Consider the following 21,751-nt stretch of genomic DNA (forward strand, 5'->3'; position numbering starts at 1 on the left):
TTAGTAAACCACCGGGGCTTCTTTTCTTTTCCAGCCATTTTCTGCTGGCGTCTCTGCTGCTCTCTTCATATTCCCCATTGTTGTTGTATCGATAGTTGAGAGCAGCCAGTAACTGCTCTGAAAAGGTGCAAATAGCAGCCACAAGAGACTGACAGAAGATGGAATCACGTCTCAGCTGTAGCTCTGTATCTGCCAGAGAAGGGGAGAGAAGCATAAAGAAGTCATAAGCATACTTGTCTTTAATCTCACTGCCAAAGAAGCAGTTTGTGTGTGTGTGTGCATGACATCTGGCTTCTGCTGTAGCTTTGCACAGACGTAACAGGTAACCTTTTCTTGCTGTGTGACCTGGGTGTATAGATAAAGACAGCATAGCTAGAGAACATAGATGTTTGAAAACTTTCTAGTCCACTTGACTGTTTAGTACCTCTGCCATCTGCATGCTCATTCTTCTGACTGGGAAGAGCTGTAACTCGTTAGTGCTGTATCTGGACTGATTCCCTTCTTTTGATGTTTACAGAAGCAAGAGAATTCTTGAAAGAAGGTCTCTGCCATTACTTTTCTCCCGGGCTATTAGAGGTTCATCTTCCCCCACCCATCTGCATTTTGTGGGCTTCCCATATGCTTAATGCATTAACTGGGCCTGCCCATATGGTACCAATTGGTTTATGTTTCCTGGGAGAATTTCCCCTGTGTTAACTTCGCTTCCAGTCCGCCTGCCAGGCAGCCACATGCTGGTCAAATCAACCTCGTCACACTTAAGGGGATTGTAAGCCAAAGAGGCACATGAATAAGTGAAGAGCTACTTCCCAGGCACCCTGGGCTCCTCCAGCAGGCACTGCAGCACAGCAGTCTCTCGTTGTCAAGGTAGTGTTCCCCAGAGAAAGAAGCTGAAGATGTCACCCAGAGGCTTTGAAGATCTGGATTATTTTTATAAAGCACTGAACACAACAGACCTACACATACGCTCCAGGCCCTGGGCCATATTCTCAACTTATGGGCAACCTCTGCTTCTAGCAGTACATCTCTATACTAGAAGTAAGGCAAAGAGAGCTTAGGACTGCCCTCAAGGCAAGGGAATCCCTGGTGCCATAAAGTTGCCATAGCCAGTTCAGTGCCAGCTGCTCCTCCATTCTTTCCAGAGGGTGTTCATGGAAATGCTGCAGGAGATGGGGCACAGGTAGAGGCTTAGGGAGTCATTATATCTGCTATCAGTTAGAACAGCCTTTATGGACTGACGCCACAGGCTGGTTTGGACAGACTCGTGCACCAGCCCTGTCAGGAGCTGAGAGGTGACTTAGAGCCATACAAATCTCTCATCTTCATTCTATGATGACTTGAGAATCAAGCCTGGCACAGTGAAATAATGACAGCCTATTCCAGTTATTTATTACCACATTTTCAAATAAAAGTACACCAAGTAGGTGTTTCAATTACAAAAATACTGCACATTCATTCCTGGGAAAGGCCTGTCCCTGATTCTGCAAGCACAATGTTTTGTGCAAGGCAGCAGATTAATGATGTCCACAGTGTATTTAGGTGCTGCCTGCACATTTAGGTTCTTAGTCTGCTCTTGGCTATAATTTCAGTACACACAATCCTAACTTCTAACACGCCTGCTCCATTTGGAAAGATGACAGAGTCCATGGTCTCACAGAAAGTTGTGCAATAGGTCTCATTTTTGCTGCATATTCTCACCACAGAAGGAAATGGTAAAGGCCATCTGGGAAAGAGGATTGCACAAAGGAAAAAATGAAGACAGTAAAAAGAAAAACAGTGCTTGTGAAACATCAGCAACCAGACAGGTAACACAAGCAGCCTACAGTGAACTGAAATAATGTAAACTGAAGAAAAGATGTCAGATGCATGGAAAAGTTGCCCTAGATGCAGAGCATGAGAAACGTGAGCATAAAATGCCAGGGAAAAATGTAAATGCTAAGGAAAAACATAACATTCTGATGTATGCACATGCATGCACACAAAACTGTAAGCATTAGGGACTTCTGTGTATATGATGCAGTTTTGCAACAAATCAAAATCCCTTACCTGTGCATTTTAACAAGGCCAAAAGCAGCTGATTCTTCCCATCTAAAACAGTGAAGAAAAGGAATGCTCTAGTCCACATGATACCAAGGTAGATTTGATTGCATTTGGTTAACAGTCTCCTCATTCCCCACAATCCCTGCCCCCTCCATGGCCATTTCTATTTACTCTAGTAGTCCTTACTCGCACAGACATGTTAATGACTGAAAAAGAAACAAGGCATAAATCAAAGAATTTTACAGGCTACATGCTCTGTTAGCTACCATGGATTATTTGAAACAAATTGCGTGTGTAGATGAATCCCTATGGAGGTGATTTCTGTCCAGTGCTTTGCATTGTACTGTAAACATCAGATTCAGCTCCTGTTCCAGTTCAACCAGACTGCAATGGTTTAGGATGCTGTAATATCTGATTAGCATTCATTTCATTTTGGAATATACCAAGCATCTCTCTCTTTGTTTTTCTAAAAGGGTTAAAAAAAGCACAGGGAAATAGATCAGTCTGATATCATTCTGTCTGGACGGGCTGATGAAATAAAATAAGGGAGAGAAAGTTCTTTAGAACTGCTCCACAGGTGAGATTTTACCATAAAGCACGGGGACTCTGCAAACAATAACCTGTTTTACCTGTTCTTCTCCAGAGCCCAGCACAGTCTTTTTACAAATTGAGATAAAATGAACGGCTAGACTTGATTAGATCAAGATCTTTTCTTCCTGAAGCTATTAACAAACTTTTCCTTATTTACAGACCTTCCACATGTTTTTGTATGATTTCAACAAGGTTCTTGATGCGCAATGGAAGGTTCCATGGATCTTCTTGAATGCTGGCTTGAATATTATTCCGGCACCTAACTGTGGTTTCTTCCTTCTGTTTAAATTCTACAAAAAAATGGAGTTTGTTAGCTATTGAGGAAATGATACATAGCTGAGAGTGGCTTATGAGTTACAATGTGTATACAGCTGAAAGCAGAGATACAGTATCAATAGCAACAACTGTCAATGAAAAAGGTTCTTAAATAGATCTAATACAGAAGGGAAAAAAGGCTGTTTCTACAATCTCATGATCAGCAGTCTCCTAGCATTGTTTTCAGGATTGTGGACTAAAAGTTATGTACATGGGTGAGGTGCACAGTGAAAGGAGCTCTGCGCTACTCACAAAGCACAGAGTTTTCTTCTGTTTTCTCTGGCTTTAATAATGCGCAGGCAGCTATATCGGGTAGATCTAGAGTCTCTGGTTGTGCAGAATCAGATCAACTTTTTGGCTGTCACATCCCATAATACTGATGAGAAGTTATGAAATATTCTGCTTTCTTTCACCTGATGGAAGCTAGTTATTTAATTACAGAGCAGAAGATTTATTCTCCATGACTTAGCTATGTAGCTAAGCCAAATACCCCATTGTTGGTGATAAAATGCTTAAGCAGACAGAGAAACGCAGAAAAACTGTGCCAAATAACTGCTCATGAACAGAAATGGGATAGCATTCAAATTTACATCCATCACTGAAAGGTGTCTATGGTCTATTAAACAGACACTTTGGTCCAGCATACCAGCTGAATGTAAGCAGGGCTTGTCTGTTCCTTAGCGTGAAGAATGTGGGATCTTCAGTTAACTAAAAGACTCTTTCAGTGTGATCAATCTCGTTTTAATAAATGAGTCTCTGTTTAAGCAAAATAAAATACAGGAAGTGAACACAGGGTGCCTGTTATTTCTTCACTTCATTCAAACAGTGCATGGAAAGATTAACAGATAGTTTACATAAATGTGAATGTGTTTGTAGAGATGAATTCATGTAACAGAACTTCATAGGAGTTATTTCTGGAGTCAGGGAAAAAAAGGCAGAAAAAGCTCTCTTCTAGGGTTTGCCGCTGTAACTTAAAAATAGAGCTTGTCAAAGGTTGGAGCAAGGGGCATGACTACAGCACCTGAAGTATAGTAGGAATAGTAGGAAACATTTCAGATTTCAAGTGGGAAAGGAAATGCAGCAAATGTTCAGAAAATAAAGTCCTGTGTATTTCAGTGTGAGAAGAAACCACATCCTGGGCCCCAAAACCATTAAGACCAAAGTCTCATCATGCTCCCTGAGGAAAAAGAAAACATGGTATCATTTGTTTGCTCTCTGTGGGAATCAGTTTTCAAAATAAGTGTCATGTGAGGATGAGTTTACTCTGGCAATTATTCTGAAGAAAAGCAGGATAAGTCATTAAGCAAACTCAGGCAGAACTTTTTGGTGCCTCAGATCTACAGTGGTCAGCCCCTCATTAGCTTATCAGACTGCTCATTTACCTTGTATTTGACCTATCTCTACCTTGTACCTTTTGAGATACATATCTGTGTTCACATCAAAGGATAGATTTGGAGACTTGTGAAAGAGCCGTGAGGACTCAGTGGCGTACAACAGAAAAGTTTGTGTGTTTCAGGAGGAATTAATGTGAAAATGACCTTTTAAGGATGCAAAATTTTGATGGTCAGACATGGTACCTGCCATTAATGTATGACTGTGTAGACTGCATAGTTAAGTAACGCTGTGTGGCCACATAGCATATATGTGAATTCATGTTAAGCACTTAAGTCCTAGCAAATCACATTGTTAAATACAATCAACCTTTTTCTTTACCTTGCAAACTGTGGTCCATTGGAAAGTGCTTGGTTTCTTCAAAGGCCTTAGTTATTACCGGTCCTTTTAGAAGTGCATTGATTGCATCAACCTACAATTGAAATGTTTTCAACCAGTATTAGCAAGACTTGCAGAAGAAAATCTGAACAGAACTCTTGTGGGAAAATGTAAAAGCCATTACACTATTTGTATTTTGGAATGATTTCTCATTGACAAATAGCATTAAGACTTCCTAACCATGAACTGTCCTCAAGAGCCTCTCACAATGGATGCGCTCTGGCTAGCGTGAGAAAGTTAGTGTCTTGACTGTAAGCATCATTTTGCATAATGATGATCTACGTGCTGATGAGATAAAACATAATACAAAACAATTCTCTGGTGCTATACATCTATAAAGACGTCTGTTGGCTAAACTTGTGAGGACTCTCCTGAGATCTGTAAATGTGATCTATTTAGATCATACAAGGTATTAGAATATTGTTCACCTTTTCCTTTTTTTCATGAAAGCTTTTTTCTCCTTAGTCTAATGCCTGAGATAAGGCAGGTCAACCTTGCTTAAATCACACAAGGCAAATTGTATATTGTCAAAATTGGTTCCTCAAACTGTCCTATAATATACTTGCTTACACTGTACCCCAAAATCTTGATAGTTTGCCTTCCCTCAAAATATGATTTCATTAACAATCTGATACTTCCAATTTCTTGTATTGATATTGATAAAGAAAAAGCAATTCTGTGTAAGAGTAATGATTTACATACCTGGTTGAAAAGATGTTCCAGACAGCCATGAAGTTTGTCTTGCTTGTCTAAAGGAATCCTCATATCATTGGGAAGCTCATCTCCTAATAAAGGAAAGATGAAAAGCTATTAACTGTTTTACGAATGTAATCTGTGATGAGGCCACAGATGACACAAGCACACCTTCACACCGGAGTAGGTGAAAAATGATTGCTTCTTTCTCTCTAATTCATAGATCAAAATACTCATGATTTTTCATATAATGCACATGTCCAATAACTAAAGAAACTTATCCCTGCCTAATACCTCTTCCGTATTCCAAATTTACGTAGTTAATTAGAAAAAGAACATATCTCTGTGTTCTTGTGATTAGTTTTGAAGAAACCACATTTGCAACTTGAACATGCAAGTGCTTACAATCAGCAAAGACTTGCCATCTCTGCTAAGGGGGCAGGTATGAGAAATATGCATGTAACCTACTCACCTGATCCCATCTCATCACTGCCCAAGTAAGAGCTATTACTCCGTACACTGGTGTACGACAACACTGAGTCGCGGTTACTGTTACATTCACTAGAAAGAAGAGCAAAGAAGGTGACTGAAAAGAAGCTGTCCTTACACCCAGTCTCTGATACACTATCATTCTGTTTTTATTAACACTCCAATCTCCAAAACTGTTACACACATACAAAAGGAGACCTAATTACATGCAGAACAACCATTAAGCAAGGCCTCTGGGGCTGGCACTGTAAGAGGATGTCTTTTTCCATTTGTAGTGACCACTCGATGCTTAATATATTGCCTGGATTCTATAAATAATGAAAATAGACTTCCCACCACGGACCTCATTTGGGTCGCATCATTAAACATGGTCTATGAGCATCAAGTAGGGGAGAAATAATTAAAATCTGTAAGGTTCAATCTCCACTAAACTCAACATTTGTTACCAATTCTCAGGATATTGCAGCATCCAACTCCAGCATATATGCCTATAAAATTCTCCATATTATCTCTTCCTTTGTTTTTATTTTAGACTGAGATGAGAAAAAAATGCAAGGGCAATTGAAAGAACCCTAACCAGGACTCTTGCCTGTCCTTTGTTAAACCTATTATCCAAAGAAACCTATTTTTTCTGAAGAAGATTAATATTTATGGCAACTACTTTGGAGCACAAACCCTTATGAAATTTGACTTACACCTCCAAATGATCCCGGAGAAAGAAGCAGGGCTAATGCAAACAAGATATTTTCTTATCTGTTATTTGCTTATGTTTGCAGCTCTTCAGTAGTTTTTCAGATCAAAAACCATCAAAATACATTTTATTCCTCCTTGAGTAACCATTATCTGTAATATATGCTTAATTCTCTGCCTCTGTCTAATAAAGATAAGATAGAATAATCTTTCTCACATTTACGTGTAAAATTTTGGAACAAGTGACAGACCCACAGAGACTGGTTTTAATGTCGCTTTGTTACTCAGAATAGATTAGACTCAATTATAGAAACCATTTAAACTAAACAGTGTTCATAAATGGGATTCCTATTAACAATGAAAGAAATACAGCACATTTCAATAAAAAAGCTTTAGAGCACATGTGCAGATTTAAATTTAGCACAATAAATAGATGATGCATCTCAAAACTGTGAGTGCTGGTTCAGTTTCTTTACTGACTTCATATTTGCTCTCCTTGGAGATGTTCAATATTCAATTGGACAAGACCCTGAGCAGCCAATATTGTTGGACCTGCTCTGAGTGAGACCAGGCCATGTGGGCTCCAGAGGCCCCTTCCAATGCAAACTGTTCTGATTCTCTCATTTCTGCAGTCCTGCATGAATGTAACATATTGCTACTTGTACTAGTACAAAACCAACAGCAAGTAAAGAATCAGGCTGGTAGCATGGAAATTTCAAAGACATGTCAGTCATTCAGGTTACTCTAATCCTCCAACTCAGTGTAACGTGTCTTTACTCTTTGTATGGGCAAAGTCCTATGGCCTTACTATAAATGTAAAAATGGCGTATTAAGGATGTAAAATTGCAATGGTCAGACATGACTGCAGCTTGTTGTTCCATTTCTTCTGAAGCTGAGTTTCCAAATGTTTCTTCCCAAGAATGACAGATTGGGAGTGTGTGAGATTTCCTTTGGTAGCAAATATTCCTGGAGAAGTAGCAGTCAATCATGTCCCAAACCCAAGATTTTGAGACACCTGAGTAAACATTTGCATTTGTGGTTTCAAAGGCCCATTAAAAATAAAAACCTCAATGTCCATTTCTGTTTCTCAGTTTCTTAGAATTTTAGGAAAATTGTTTGCAGAATTGAATGGAAACATTCCTTTACAACAGCAAGCAGCTATTAAAAGACCAAGCAGTCTTCAAACTCTGCTGAGCTTCTGTAGTTTCCAGTTATACGATACAGAAAGGGAAAGTCACACTAGATGTATTTATTTAATTTTATTCAATTTTCTAGAAGCATTGGTATTTTGGCATTGTTATGAGAAAAGGTTTTTTGCTATGTGTCTCCATGGTAATAAATGCAATGAAGTAACTATAACTAGTGAATACTTTACTAATCGAATACAGAATAACTGACTGACTGGAAAATAACATTATTTCAAATAATCAAACTCAGAAGAACCTTTAAGAGGGTTAGGGCTGGGGTGGTATTTTCAAGGGACTAAGGGAGTTAGATGTTTAATTCCTATGGTGTTCACTTAGGGGATGGACAGCTGACACCATGATTGATGCTGGATGTAGTCTGTCTGGAAAACTTCAAATGAGACTTCCAACAACTGTCAAAAAGCCAATCAGAAGATCTTAAGATTGTTCTGAGGGTCATCAGATCAGCAAAAATCCAGTGCCCACTGAAGGTCTGTCAGGTCTGGGTTTTGGTACTTTGTACTCCTATACTGCTTATTGTGATGTGAGCAGCGCACTTCAGAACCAGGCAAACATCAGCCCAGACAGAGAATTCTAAATGTCGTAGTTAAATAAAGCAAGTGCAGCAGCCTGCTATTTAATGTGTAACTCTGTTCATGGAACCCCAAGAACAGAAGAATTCTTGGGAACAGAAAAGCTCTGAGAAAATACTCCTAACAGGAATGAAGATACAACTTGGGGAAATCTGGACCTCCACTCTGCTAGAAGGACTGACATGGCAATTCATCACTCCTCATCACAGAGCCACAAAAAGAGTGGCTATCCTCATGTCACAGCAACAGATGCACACTTGCATCAAGACTTACAATATAGTACTCTAGAGAAGAATCCTGATCTATCAGTTTGTCACTGTCCTGGTTTCAGCTGGGATAAAGTTAATTTTCTTCCTAGTAGCTGGTATAGTGCTGTGTTTTGGATTTAGTATGAGAATAATGTTGGTAACACCCAGTTGTTTCTGAGCAGGGCTTACACCAGTCAAGGACTTTTCCAGCTTCCCCTGCTCTGTCAGGGGCACAAGAAGCTGGGAGGGGGCACAGCCAGGACAGCTGACCCCAACTGACCAAATGGATATTCCATACCATATGATGTCATGCTTTGGGGCAGCTGGCTAGGGAAGAGCAATCACTGCTTGGGACGGGCTGGGCCTTCGGCAGCGCGTTGGATTGTGCATCACTTGTTTTGTATATTCTGTATACGCTATTATTATTTTTTTCCTCTACTGTTTTATTAAACTGTCTTTATCTGAACTCATGGGTTTTACCTGTTTTTTTCTGATTCTCTCCCCCATCCCACTGTGGGGTGGTGGGGGGGAAGTGAGTGAGCAGCTGTGTGGTGTTCAGCTGCCTGCTAGGTTAAACCACAACAGTCCCCTACTACTATAATATTGAGAGAAAATGAGACAGATGAAGATGAGGAAAAGAGCTACAGGTACTACAGCATCATTTTAGCAAGAGTTCATGGGACAAATGTGCGGTTTTGGATAAAAAACCACACAAGTTCCTCCTGCTTGTTGAATCCATAACTGGATTAGAGCTTCAAAACATTGTATTAGTAAGGTAAAAGTGGCACAATCTTCAGACTAACCTGTAGGAGTCTCTGAAACTCATTGTGTCATGTCCAGAGTCTTCCTGGTCCTCCTCAGAAACTTTGAAACAGACCTTCTTGATTCCACCATGCTCAGCTTTGTCAGGATCACTCTCTTCTGTTCCCAGGGAAGGTGGAGATGTCTCCTCAGTAGATGGTGGCTCACAAGCACCACCTTCTGTAGGTTCGGTTATGGTGGACAAAAGTCTGCAAAAGCAAAACATATAGCTCTCAGGGACTGGTGGGTAGTCTCACAAATGAGGTGTATAATGACTCAGGTTGGAATTCAGCTATGTGAAATCAAAAGCAACCTTGCCAGTATTTTACATAGGTTACAGGTAATGCAAAATTGCGAGCTCTGAAAGGGGTTAATTGAAAGCCATCAATCTCAGTTCACAAAAGGTCCTGTTTCCATAGGTACCCTACCTCCATAAGGTACAGCTCAATCACTGTAACCATGGTGGCCTAAAAGGGCTCTGTTTTCAATTTGCCAAAGCCCTCACTTTCTCCATCCAAGGCGCTGGGTTTCTCCTCTGGGGCAGTGCCTCAGCTTGCTGGATCTACCCAGCAGCTACCACCCTTTCTTAAATATGTTTGAGCAAAGGCTCTGCGTGCTTTACAGTCAGCTGAAGTTTTGGTGTACGATGGGCTGTTCTTTCTTGTTACTGGGATTCCTGGAAGTGGCTGTGAATGGCTTAGGGCAACTTATGGCCTTCTCCCACATCCCTGCAGGCCCTGCTACCAAAACCACACCAGTTATGCACAATAGACAGATGCACTACTCAAATCCTTCATTACTACTACTGGGAGATCCATGATGAAAAAGAGAAAAAGACAAAAAGAAGAAAGGAAAACATAGGTGCCATAGAGAAAGCTGCCTGAAATTACAAGTTTTGCTTTGTCTGCCTTATGACAGACAAAATCTCCAGGGCAGGGACTCTGTCTCCATGGAATTCCAAAACTGCTGTTGGCCCCAAATAGATTCTTATATTGGAATACATAGTAAGCAAAACAGTGGCTGTTGAATTCAGGTAGATGTTTACGAGCAAAGGACAATAATAGATACATTGGTAGATCTGTACAATGGGTAGGTTTGACACAACTAGCTGTAATGCAAGTGCACATGTGAATAGGTGGGTATGACAGTTGGGGCCTATTGGCACAATGTGTTTTCTGAGGTAGATGCCTCCATTTTATCAGAATTGCTCTCTGCCGTGCATACAGGATTCTTTACTCACTTATTTATCTGAATGACATATTGCTTCATTTCCTTCACTGCAATGTCAAGTTTGTTAAACAGGTGCAAGTATGAGTCCTGTATCTCCCGATCTTCCTGTTTCAGCAGAAAACTGAGTCCCCTTTCTTCCTGAATTGTTCCTCCATTCTGCTGGCCAAAGCTACCGTCAAGGTCTCCATCTTCTGGGGTCAGACATCTCCAGGATGGTGCGGCCATAGTTGTGATGCAATGTTGAGTATATGAGACTGGATTTAAGGTACCTACTAAACATTGAAGGGTCTAGTTAGTACAGCGCTCATGACTTTCCCCACTCCATCCCAATAATGACAGTTTAGGACAGATGGAATTTTAACAGGAAAAAATAAAACTTCGCAGAATTATTTTATTTACATTCTATGGCAAAAACATTACTTAATAAAAAAAAAAAATTCTGGCATGCCAACTAGATATTTTGAATTTACTGCACCCCAGAAACAGGTTAAATTATGGAAGTAAAGACAGCAACTATCCACACATATACGCATATAGACAACATGGAGAGTATCTAAAAGCTCTTGTTGTAATGTTAATGAATTCAGGTTCTCAGAAGTTGGTCCGTGTTATTATTCCAGCTTTACAAACATTTACACACACGTGCACACATACACACACACACACATATATAAAGATAGAGGATTATATCCTTACAGAAGATAAATAAAATTCCTTTTCATTTAAAAATGCTGACAGCTTTCGTATGGTACTTTGCTAAACTCCTTAGTTTACATTAAAAATACTACGGAATTTTAATATCTTCAAGTGAGCAGGGCTTCTTTATCGATCTCATTTTGAATAGTCAATGTCATTCTTCAGAAGACTGGTTAGTCTACACTTCCCTGTGTCTTTTCAAAACATTCCTGCACTCTGACCTTCACAAGACAGTGAATCAGAAATGTATTACGTCAGATCATGACAAAGAAATTTTGGAACTCAAATAAACAGGTTGTAGGACAAATGCCATTTATCAGAAAATAGATCCCCTTGACAAGAGCACAGGCTTTCAGCTCCAATTCATGGAATTTATTTAGTAATGACAAAAGAAAACACCACTACAATCTGATTGACTTATGTTTTCTCCCTGAATGTAGCCTCTCTTCACAGCACTATCATTACTATTAGCCCCCATTCACTTTTCTTTTAGTGTGTAAGTCACCTCTACTAAGTGCAAACAATACTCCAGGACACTTAATTATCGTGAGGCTACCACACTGTAAAAACATTTGACCTGAAGCTTCTCTATGTTTACAGGCATTACTATTCTACAACACAAAGAGGCTGTCATTTTACTGTAAAATTTTAAGGAGGAAAAAAGGGTACCGGCAAGACTGTGTTTCTTTGGAACTTATTTTGACCTTGCTGAGCAGTGGAAAGACACAACTTTTTATGCAGGTAAAATCAGTGCAGCTTGAAAGTTAATTATCACCTTGTTCTGGATCAAGACCAATAATAGAGGGTTTCCGTCCAATGCGAATGCTGAACGACCTCCCTGCTGAGGTAGTGTTTTTGGGGTATGATACCTCCATGAGGTTAACATGGCAGTTGGTGGGGCAGAAATCCATGCTGTTGAGGGAATGTGTTTCCATGATGGCTTGTTTGAAGGCTGGGCTTACTTTTGTTTTCAATTCATCTGCAAACTGGGAGAAATAAAGCAAGCATGTGCTACTTCACTTGCAAAAAAATTATGATACAATACAGAAAATCTTTTTCTCTTCCTGCCTCCTATTCCAGAATGATAAGATTTCTGCTGCAGCTGGAATAACACATCAAAAAAAACCCCTCATAAAACAACAAATGAAAGCAATTAGCTATACCTTCTAGGACTCTTTTTTCAAACAGCTCAGGTAACTGTGCAAAAAAGCACACATAGTTTGTTTGCACTACAATACATTGTACTGTTCATGTTAAATTAGACACTGATCATTCTGTTGTCATACTTATTCACTGATATGGTGGAAATGAACCTGCAATAATATAAGCCACGGCTCTAACAATCTGAAAGGAGTGATTTACAGATAAGTTCTTTTTTCCTCATAACTTGCAATTTCAATAACTTGCAGAGCTGTTTTCATGCCTCTAGGGCACCTACCTCTAAAGCAGTTTGGATTCATTAATAAAGAACACTAAGACCCAGTTACCACAATGAAGTATTGTCCTGAGACTTCACCAATAACTAGTAGTGTTGTACCTCTTGGTAGTTTGCGAGTCTTCTACTAATGCTTTCCAGCTTAGTGTCACAGATTTGCCGGAATTCATACTGGGGCATGGTGGCCACAGCACTGCTTAGGGATATAAGTCTTTTACAATTCCTTATGAAGTGATTGTCCTCTGCAGCAAAGGCCTCTAAAATCTAAACAAAAAGACAGTCAAAAAGATGTCAATGATGTGAGACTTGACAGTGAGGGAAAATACAGTTTTCTTCCACTGAATAAATGGCAAAGCCCCCATGTTGTCATGGTTTCATAAAACTGCCTTCAGAACAAGTTGCCTTTATTACCGCCTGAGCACCACTGTCAAGTCTAATCCCCAGAGTCATAAAACATTCCTCAAAAATTTTTAGAATAACTGAAATGGATCAAAATACCCATTGTACACTGTCAAAGTTACCTGCTCTGGTGTACTTTCATGGGACATAACAACAATGTTACTGGGATGTGACAGAAACATTTACTATTAGCTCATTATTGCAATAGATGACCAAAATATGAAAGTGCACTGCTGCTTTCCAGTAGCAGTAGTTCTACTTGCTTTCTTTAGTGACCGACCCAGCTTATCAGATGGCAAAAAGCTGCTCGATTTTCTTCCAAGGTAAAGCAAATTCTTGCCTGAAAAGATTAATCTTGAGTATCAGCAAAAAGCATGCTACCAGACAGATAAAAATGAGAATTCCACAGCTGAGGGCTCCCCTCCCTCTCCCTTAACAGCTGAAATCCTGGAAGCATTTTCTGATTTGCTTATACCAAACAAGCTATTATAGTTTAGTGCATCCTAATGAAGAAAACTCCAGGCAGGGTTGAGAAGACCATGTGCTACCTCATATCCAAAGAGCCAAGCCAAGCCACCAGAGAAATGTCTATATTATTGGCTTCCCTGTTCTGTTAGGAATGAAGCTGGCCTTGTACGTTTTCTAGTACCTTTGCAGTGAGATTGAAGCAACCTTTTGGTTCCACAATTTTCTCCAGGACAAAGGATTTGATTCCTGCACTGCTGACATATTCATACACCACCCCATGCTCCAGGTGGGTGTTATCCACAGTCAGGCTAATGAGAGGTGTTTCTTCACCATCAATCAGTGGAGAGCTGATGGTCTCTGGTGTCTGGGCTGGAACCAAACCAAGTCATTAGAGGTGTTTGGCAACACACATGAATACAGGCATGCATAGAGAAGAGAAACCTGTTGAGAGTTATTACTAAATACAAAGACACGAAGACACATTTGGCTCAAGGACTCGCTGAACCACATACTGCTACAGGCTGGGAGAATATTCTGAGGAAGATATTTGCTGTTGGCCACTACTAAAGACAGCAACAGAGTTTTAGACAATCCACATGCTCCAATCCACATTCTGGTGTTCTTCCATGTGCGCATGCACACATCTGTGCACAGGACACTACTTTTAGTTCTGTTCAGCATTCAGACACACAGACCCCAGCATAAGCTTTCAAAAGGAAGTGAAGTATGTTAATCTCAGAGTCTTGTTTGTAACGACCCTCTGGAAGACTGTCACTTTTCCGTCCAATTTTGGGAAATGCTCCAGACACATTTTCTGTGCACCTATAAGACTGAGATGGCAGGCCAGGGTGGGGTGAGGAGATAACATTTTTTACACACAGCAATGCTGTTGTCACCAAAGAACAGATTTATGTTGTAGTCAGAATCAGATTTGCCAGAGAATTGCTCACACGCCTCTATGAGGGCATTGCTCCAGCTATTCCACTGTGGAGCTGCACTGCTTGACCATCAGACTATCAGGCTCATCAGACCTTAGATGGGGTCCACAGAGATGTGCATCTGTTCCTGGAGAAGTTGCCAGTGGCATTCAGAGGGTCCAGGCTCAGTCCTTTGGATTGAATCTGGCTTCAATATTCTCCCCTAACACCTGCTTTTCCAAATAAGCTCTCAACATGAAGGTAAAGCAGTGGTTTTTTATGAGTTACACTTTTCTAAGTTGGAGGAAATACACCCACACCTTTTGCTGGCACAGTGGTAACATGCTCTGAAAAGTTGCTCCAGATCAAAGTAACTTAAAATTTTAATCTTCAATCTTAAATCACAGGAAACATAGATTATTCTAGGTGGAGCTACTTGCAGACCTTCCCTCTCCAGCTGCTACTGCCCGTAAATTCCTAGTTTGCAGGGATTACCAAATGATTCTAAAAATGCTGAGCCTTTTCATTCCTCTCTTGTAAAGATCAGAGAGTCATAGGGGTATAATTTCTGTGTGTATCTCAGTTTTTTCTTCTCCTGAATAAACTGCAGTGTAAGGGTACTTCCTCTGGCAGACCTCATCCTATTATAAAGCTTTACTAAGACAAAAGATGTTCTACAATGATAATTACACTTTATATTTCTACTACAATTTTCCTTTGTGAAGCCCCTAAATCTTCCCTAGTTTTCCTTCCCCCATGAAAATCTTTACCTGATTCCTGTCGGCTATTTTGAAGAGGATCCAATTCTGCACCTCCTTCCAGTGAAGAGTCTTCTTTGCTGGAGCCAGGGTGACTGCCATTCAGATATGCAGTGGATGCTGCTTGCTGAACTCTGTCCTCCTCAGCATCTTCATGTGTTCTGTACACCCACTGGTACAACCCCTTTCAAGAGATACAGGCTTCAGCTATGACCTCAGCAAAAATGCCCAATCCCTATATGTTTAGACTACAAAGGTGAATCTAGCTATCAATTTTACATCTTCTAAGTTAGTGGAAATATCAACATACCCACATTTTCCCTCTGAACTTCAGAGAATATAAAATCTAGATCAATAGCTGGGTGAACTTCTAGGTTTAGCAATAGTTAATAATATTTAATACTGTATGCAGTGTATGAATTTGCATACATATTATTTGTAGATGTTTTGCAACTATAGACAACTGTAATCAGTTCCCTCAGTTATACTAGGGCCTTGGCATGGGAATAAATAAGCCAAGAGAGACATGTAAGTATTTTTCTGAGTATTTAGTGAGCATAAAAGCACAGAAGAAGGGGAGGGCAGAAGAAGGGCAGGAATTAATGTACTTCCTTTGAGGTTTTGTATTCATACCAGTGCTTCCTGTTGTCTTGTCCTATAGGCTGTAAAGTGCTCCAGAACTTCCATATAATTTCCATGTGTTGCATTATTCCCATTCACTTTCAAAATACACTGCCCTGGATGAAGGCCTGCAGCTGCAGCCTCAGAACCTGAAAATCAACAGGAGAGGAGTTAGATAGTACAGCCATCTGACTGTGGAAGAGAAAATTGGAAAGTTTGCGAAGGGTTTCTGGTTAAGAAGAGTAAGAAGAAAAAGCTAGTTGAATGCTATTACGCTTTTGCTACTAAGTATTGTGAGAAATTTGTTGAATAAGGAAAGCTTCATGCATCTATCCTTCATATTTTCAGTAGTTCTGGGAAAAACAGAGAACTCCTACACCTAAATGCATTCATGCTAGAAATTGAAATTCCTGTGGGAAATCATTTGGGATTCTTTTATGACTCTTCTAGCCTTATGGTTACAGTAGCTGAGGTCTTGCTTAAATGTAAACATTTTTTTTGTTTCAGCTTGTTGCACATGAAAGATACCGAATGCTTGCATACATGCAATTTGTCTAAGAAAAAGACTATGATGTACTTAAAACTAGAGTAAGTCTAGAGTGCAATAGCCAACTTCAATGGATGTATTCCAGAGTCACGTGAAAAAGAATCAGACCCAAATCCAGCTCCTAGAAAACCACAGGTGATTAACTTTTTTAAGGCACCATCATTTAAAATTCATACAGTTTTATTTGAAATGCAATTTGTCTTTTGCTAGCAAAATCCTGAAAAAGAAGAATCTTTTTAGCTGGCACTCCTCAGACTGTTAAAAAGTGGTTATAGGGGCTGTTATGAAAGAGGGTAATAAATGCACCTGCCTGAGAACATTGCATTTGGGTGCTGCCTGTTGTCTGTATACTAACTGCACATATTTGGATATATGTATTGGTTCTGAAGGAAGGAAGTAGTACATCCTATGTTGTGATGTCCTTTCTTAATGAAACATGATCTGTCTACCAACCTGCTGATCCCACAGCACGTTCACAACTGCAGTGATCCAAACTGTGGCTGACCACAGGCAAAAATATCAAGGAAGCAACAAACATTACACTTAAGCTTTTTTTTTCAGCCACCTCAGTTTTTAATTTTTATTCTCTGTGGCTGTAAAGCTGTATTTTAGTAGTCTTAGGAGAAACAAGGTTAGGATCATTATGCAAGCGCATTTCTAACTTGCAAGAGCTCAAGTGACAATGCTTTCTCAAGAGTCTTTCCACAGTACTGTGGATTGCAGTATCCCCAAGTTTCTTCTACTGTAGAATTAAGTTATTCTTTGATTTGTGTTGATGAGATTAGTGACCCAACACTCAGTTCATAATAATGATACCATTTTCGCAGACTGTATTTAGAGTATAAGCACTCTGAGGTAGGAACATTGTTCTATGGTTTTATATGAGTGCGATCCTTCTCTGAGAGGTGTTCCTAGTCATTACGGTTATTAAAATAAGTTGTCAGAACTTGTTTAGAACAAGTTTGACAATGAAACCTGGATCTTTCTTGATTGAGAGAGATCTATACACACACACACTTTATATACACATTTAGCTGTACTCCAAGCTTAACAGGGTTTCTACTTACCTCTTCCTACTGCATGAACATATGGTGGTGCTGCTCCCCGTATCTGAAAGCAAAGCGCTTCAGGACAATCTGGGATTTTAATAATCCTGCAGGTAAATCATGGAGAAGAGAAAGCAGCATTTTAAGTTAGGCTGCCAGAGGTCTGGGCAGTTCTAACAGCATCTTTCCCCAGCATTCACAAATGTGTTTTGGATTAAAGAAAGCACCCACATAGTTTACAAATAAATAGCAAATATATAGACCTGAAGAAATCATTCACTCCACTCTTCATTCTCCAAGGCAGATGAGAGATTCTTTTTGTTAATGAAAATTCGGCACTTCCAAATTTATTACACCTTTAAATGAATAACACAGGACAGAAACTTTCTAATGGTATTTATATTGCCTTTCATTTCTAGGCAAACTTCAGTGCAGCTCTGCTGACTCATACCAGCTGAGGATCTTTTCCATTAAAAAAGCAACAGACTGGGCAATAATTTAGCATCAAGTGCTCATCGAGACATTTAACTCTACTGCAAATTCTGGGATTACAGAATCTAATAATGCACGAGACATTAATAGGGCCAAGCCTCATTGTAATACACAGTAATGGACTGAAAAACTGTAAGGGCTGATATTGTTAGAGTCATCCAAAAATAAGCCAAGCTTTAAGGGGGTGGAAATTGCTTTCCCTTGGACATATATTAGCCTGAGAAGCTCCACACCTGAGAGAGAATGACAATCCTTGTGATTCAGTTCTGTTTGTGCACAAGGAAGCCCGAAGTTAACTGCAGTATAAAAAGAATACATCCTAACTTGTTCTAGAAGCACAAGGTTCATCACTGAAAACAACCTGTGACTCTTGTATCTCTTTATATTATTTGTTTTCCTTTTCAACAGCTTCTGCATATAGCAAGGTGTTTACAGAGTTTTCAGAACAAGCTGTAGAAGAAATATTTAGTAACTGACATTTCTAGATAATCTCTCTCTGCCCATCTTGGCACTTACTCTTTTGATTTGGTGGCTACCAGAAGCCTAAGTGGCCTTCGTGAGCAGAAGGACTGGTTTAAGATGGTTTCCACTTCTGAAAATGGGCGTAGGAATATTAAGTCCTCATTGATGGAATAGATTTTTCTTCCTGTCTGCAGGCCAGCCATCTACAAATGAAACAAACACCGTAGAAAACTTTGGATCATTGGCAGCATCTCTGAAAGATCAGGCTCCAAGGTTCAACTGTTCCTGGGATTATTGTCACATGGAATACTGTATATACAGTGTTGGCTCATCAAATAATTCGTCAGTCACCCTTAAAGTTGTTTGCATTTAAAGAAAACAGAGATTTTACTAGTATCTGTACAAATATGCCATGTTACTTTGCAATGGATCTATCTTTGTACTTTTCTGCTACAGTCTTTTTAATAGGGGACTACTAAAAAAGGAAATTATATTTGAAAAAGGGGACTGAAAAGTAGGGGACTGTAGTAGACTGGCTGCAATATCCAGTGAGATACAGAAGTGTAACTTCCCACAACTTACAGCTCAGGCGCAGGGAGCCAAGAACACGTTTTTCAACCACTAGCCATTGCAAAATCAATCTATACCTAGTCACATAAGTAGAAGTAACCTGTTTTTAAGTAATGGTAAAAACCTGTCTCTGCTTTAAGTAAAGTACTGGCTCTTCATCAGCCTAAAAAGCCATAACACCTTCATTTTAATTCCTAGCTTTTGCACCTAACTCTAGTTATTTGGTCATGGTCACACAGGAAGGCAGAGACAGATCTGATGATGGAATCGAGATCTCCTATTCTGCCCACTGGACAATAACACTAAACATACCTCCTGATGATCTATACCAGTTAAAATGTGACATAGCAGCACTTAGACTAGGTGTTAGGATATCAAGGAAATATAAAATTCCCTTTAATGGAGTAAAAAAAAAAGAAAAAAAATATTATTAACCCTTCCCAGGTTAGAATTACTTCCTATCACTTCAAAATCCAGCAATTGGGCTTTCTTCTCAATGTGAGAAACCCTTTTCCTGTTCTGCCTGGAATCCATTAACAAATTTCTTGACTTGGAAAAAGGAGGTCTAAACAGTACTACTCCCACATATGAAGTCTGAGCTGTTGCAGAAATGAATCTGGAAATCTAGGACCGGAAAACCCTGCTGACTATGTCTATACATGGCTTGGCTTTTCTTAAATATATTTTGTGGTCTGAAAGTCAGAGATTGGTTTAACTACAAAAACCTACACTTTTTTTCTCAAATCAAAGCTACTGAAAGGAAAAACTACAAAGTGCTCTCCTTAATTTAATTCTCAAGCTCTCTGCAGTTGACAATATCTTCTTGTGCACCTGGAAATAACATTTTTCACCTTTCTTTCTTTGTAAATAATATCTAAAATGGGTAACAGGGATAAATAGCAATAGAGATTTTAACTTAAGATAGAATTTTACAAACTTTGGTTCGTAATTCAATGGAAATGTTTCTCCTATTTGCATTTACTTATAATGATGAGTTCATTACAAAGTAATAATTGTTATGCAAATTTCCAAAGTCATTATGTTTTAGGCTTGATTTTCTCAAAGTAGCTCATACACTTAATGTAGGTGCAATTAGCTAAAGTCTTTACACACCTGCAATCATTCTACCCGTGAATGACCTCTTTATAATCCTAACTTGTTGCTTCTGCATACGGGACACCTACCTACACATATAATCACAGCAAATCCATGAATGTATGAGGTACAAAGTTGCATATTAAACCCTATAAACTAGCAACTTTCAAATAAAAATCTGCTACTCTACTGGAGTATAACTAAGCAGGCTAAGGAAGATTAGATAGCATGTATCTTTAAGAGTAAAGACCTACAGTGTCACAGAGCTGAATAATGGATGCTCCTTATGACAAGTCAATGCAGTTGTCTGGATCCAGGCCATTGTTCTTCCCGAAATGCCAGAAGCTTGCTCTTTGCTGTTCATCTGCATGGCCATTGGCCAACTGGCTGCTTGATGAACATGCTCTGTTCAAACACTAGACCTCTGCTTGTCAGCTGGCTGTTCAGAGCCAGACAGCAACCACACCTCCCAAAAGGATAATTTTTTTCACTGTTGCTTCCTTCTGATAGAGTATCATTCATTAACCAGGTCCAGGATTAAAACTTATGGGAATAAGCACTACTACAATTAACCTGCAAGTGAGCAGGGTTAGAAAGGAAGGTAAGGTACAAACTGAGGACACTGACTTTCTGAATGTCTTTCTGAAGACACATGAACTTGGAACACACATGGGATGTGCAACAGTCCACGTCAACCAACGACTGTTACATGATTTTTTGTGACCCTCCATCTAGGTGAGCTGTGCAAGTGTTAATAGTCATGGGCAGCTGCTGCCAGGAGCATGGGGGTATATTCCCACAGGTGCGAGTCCTGAGCCAAGAGCTGCTTATCATTCAGGATCAGAAGAGAAAGCCTATGAGTAGTGCCCACAAGGGCACTGTTCTATCTAAGGGCCAAAACTGAGAAGGATGAACACACACGTCAGACGAAGGGTTCCCAAGCTGCAGTTCAAGTACCTTGTCAGTACAGGAATTTGATGTTCCAGCAGCTCTTTTCTTAACAACTTTTAAACACAGTTTGGGAACTGCTTCTGGCATAGGCAAATCTAATAGCTCACAAAACAGTTCCTAAAAAAACTCGAGAAGATAAGACACTAATAATAGAACGAACAATGCTTAGCAACTCTGATTTTGAATAAACCCCCCAAAGATCCTTGTTGCACATGCATGAGGTTCAGTGCTGTGTGCTGCCACAACCTGTGCATGAAAATTTTTTTCCAGATATACTAGGAAAAATAGATCACAATTCCAAACTCAAACAGAATGTGTTAATCTTGAATAAATCCATGCAAGTAACAGATCTGTTCCCCCTTAATTGGTGAACCTGGAATCTTATTCTGGCCTAAAGTCTGACAGCCCTAATGAATGCAATGCACTGTGATGGGCACTGTGAAGCAAAGTTGCGTGTCTTAATTTCTGTCCCTAAAGAGTGACAGCAGGCATAGGCTCTCTAAATGGCCTACAGCTGCTGAGCCACACAGAACTACATGCTGGATATCTTCCTAGTATCACAAAGCAATTAAAATATCCCAAGAATGTAATGAAATGCATTACTGTTGGACCTCAGGTCTTTCCAGAGTGAGCTGACAGCACTCTGGTTCAGA

At 39.7% G+C, this 21,751-nt stretch overlaps 1 protein-coding gene across 1 annotated transcript in view; it reads right to left on the reverse strand.

The window, feature by feature from the left end:
• The window catches only part of PREX1 (phosphatidylinositol-3,4,5-trisphosphate dependent Rac exchange factor 1), a 119,925-nt gene that overhangs the window by 10,298 nt on the left and 87,876 nt on the right, over positions 1-21,751 (reverse strand). Inside the window, exons 18-32 of the mRNA XM_035900120.1 lie at positions 18,537-18,685; positions 17,550-17,635; positions 15,948-16,084; positions 15,327-15,498; positions 13,821-14,008; positions 12,875-13,036; positions 12,113-12,323; positions 10,652-10,913; positions 9,414-9,620; positions 5,879-5,967; positions 5,416-5,498; positions 4,657-4,747; positions 2,790-2,918; positions 2,044-2,085; positions 39-189 (exon numbers count right to left, since the gene is read on the reverse strand). Of these exons, the coding sequence (XP_035756013.1) occupies positions 39-189; positions 2,044-2,085; positions 2,790-2,918; positions 4,657-4,747; positions 5,416-5,498; positions 5,879-5,967; positions 9,414-9,620; positions 10,652-10,913; positions 12,113-12,323; positions 12,875-13,036; positions 13,821-14,008; positions 15,327-15,498; positions 15,948-16,084; positions 17,550-17,635; positions 18,537-18,685 (2,159 nt within the window). The remainder of the gene's footprint in view (positions 1-38; positions 190-2,043; positions 2,086-2,789; positions 2,919-4,656; positions 4,748-5,415; positions 5,499-5,878; positions 5,968-9,413; positions 9,621-10,651; positions 10,914-12,112; positions 12,324-12,874; positions 13,037-13,820; positions 14,009-15,326; positions 15,499-15,947; positions 16,085-17,549; positions 17,636-18,536; positions 18,686-21,751) is intronic.

The sequence above is a fragment of the Egretta garzetta genome, unplaced genomic scaffold, assembly GCF_000687185.1.
Source record: "Egretta garzetta isolate BGI_Z169 unplaced genomic scaffold, ASM68718v1 scaffold178, whole genome shotgun sequence".
NCBI lineage: Eukaryota > Metazoa > Chordata > Aves > Pelecaniformes > Ardeidae > Egretta > Egretta garzetta.